Raw genomic sequence first — 1,997 nt, forward strand, 5'->3', positions numbered from 1 at the left:
GAGGGGGGAGGAAGCAGCCGCATCTCCGTTAATAGTGCTGGGCCAGGAGTCCCGCATCTCTGTCTCCCTGCTCATAGATTGAGCTTCTCACAACCCCCTTACGTTTTCAAGAAATTAATTATATACTCATAAATGGGTAAAAGGCCCAGAATTGAGGTGTTTTGTAGTCATAAGATCTATCTTGGAATGGAGCAATATTTTGTCTAATCTTGGATCATCTCTTAGCTAAGAATCAGTGTCAGCCACCCTTGAGGATGAAAAGTCTGACTTCTTTAACCTGTCCAGGAGTCCTGTGAGTTAGACTGGATGATAGCCAAAAATATGAAATTTTAAAACTCTGCCAACAAATAAAAATTGTTTACAGTTTTGTGGATTAGAAAGACTTAAGCACCCAGTGGAAGCCTGGGGGTGTTTAAATCATTTGTAGTTAATCGTCTGAGGAGAGGAGACGAATGGAAGGGGCCACAAAAATTTGGTTAAGTAGCCATTTATGCTCATTTTTAGACCAGTAGATATGTGATCACAAATCAGAATTCGACACTGTGTTACATTAGTGCCACAGGGAGATAGTTTCCCCATCCGGCACACTCTCAAGTGGCTGAACAAGAAGTAATTTTTGCACAAGACAGCACAAAAATTTTTTGGCAGCTGAGAAATGTGCTGGACAGTTAGTCTGGCCAAACATCTTCCCTCTCAGAACTTTGAGTGTAGCATGTCAACCTGCAGCCCTTCCGCAAATCTCTCCTGAGACCCAGGTCTGCTTGCTCTTCCACACGTAAGCAGAGGTGACTAGCTAAAGCCTGGGACAGGAGCGTGCCCGAGCTGGCTTTGTTCTCTGTCTGTCGCTGCTTGCTGGGTGACTTTAGACAAATGATTCTTCTGTCTCTTGCTTATTCAGCAAATGAAATAGTTCTCCTGATTTCCTTTTTAAACTTCTCAGACTTAACAAACTGCAAAATTTCATTGACTCTTTGAGCACCCAAGTTCATGAGGGCTTGGGTATGTGTATTGCCAAAGCATTATTATTTCCTGCAATGGCTCTTACGCAGCAACATGAAATCCGTAAGGCCCTCCTAGCTCCTGTTGTGTCTCTCTGGCTTTGACTGACCATTACCTTTTCTTCTTTTTTTGTTTTGGTTTTTTTTTACTGTTTTTTTTAAAAGCGTCACTTAGCACCTGAAGTTTTTCAAGAAATATTTGGCATGACGATACAGGAGTTTGACAAGTTACCTCTCTGGAGACGCAACGACATGAAGAAAAAAGCAAGACTCTTTTAATCTCCCTTTAAACAAACCATCAAGAAATGATGCACGGAGATTGTATCATAAGTCCAAACTAGTTGGAAGCAACTACTTATCCACCAAAAAGGGAAAAATCACATAGTGGCACCTGTACACGGCAATTGAACAAGATGAACATTTGCCCTCCTGGAATGTAGGGTGCAAATACTGGGCTCCAAAACAACAATGATTATTTTCAGAGGTGTCGACCTGTTACATGGTATTATACAAGATAGGAAACTGTTCTGTTCTTCTCCCTCAATGATATTCCCTTTACTTCTCTCCACAATATGATGGACTTTATTGCTAGAGCCAGGAAGTGCCCTTAGGATGCCTTGTAGACTAAGGTAGTTGTAACCACTCCAAGAACTGGAAAAGAAAATATATATATAAGTATATATATATATGTCTGCGTGTGTGCGCCCATGTATGTATATGTATCCATCTATCTTTGTACGTGCATCTGTGTCTGTGTATATATGTGTGTATATATGGAGAGGAAGACAGGTAGATGCTCTGTGGTTAAGAAGCCCTTTGTAACTTATGCACACGGTCATACTAAGTCTTTCACACAAGTGTTTCTTACCCGGCACTCCTCTGAGATGGCATCTTCTTCGTGTGATACAGTCTGCAAAGGAGGGCGCTCTGCTCGCTGACAGGACGCACCACTGAATTTCTGGAAAATGGACTCCTCGTACTTGTATATATTTGCTAGGA

At 41.7% G+C, this 1,997-nt stretch overlaps 1 protein-coding gene across 1 annotated transcript in view; it reads left to right on the forward strand.

The window, feature by feature from the left end:
- Window positions 1-1,786, forward strand: part of ABLIM1 (actin binding LIM protein 1) — a gene marked incomplete at its 5' end in the record, with an annotated part of 85,973 nt that extends 84,187 nt beyond the window's left edge. The window contains one exon of the mRNA XM_010138387.1: window positions 1,164-1,786. Coding sequence (XP_010136689.1) covers window positions 1,164-1,277 — 114 coding nt within the window. The remainder of the gene's footprint in view (window positions 1-1,163) is intronic.
- Window positions 1,787-1,997: the final 211 nt, after the last annotated feature.

This window comes from Buceros rhinoceros, unplaced genomic scaffold (genome assembly GCF_000710305.1).
Source record: "Buceros rhinoceros silvestris isolate BGI_N320 unplaced genomic scaffold, ASM71030v1 scaffold6906, whole genome shotgun sequence".
Taxonomy (NCBI): domain Eukaryota; kingdom Metazoa; phylum Chordata; class Aves; order Bucerotiformes; family Bucerotidae; genus Buceros; species Buceros rhinoceros.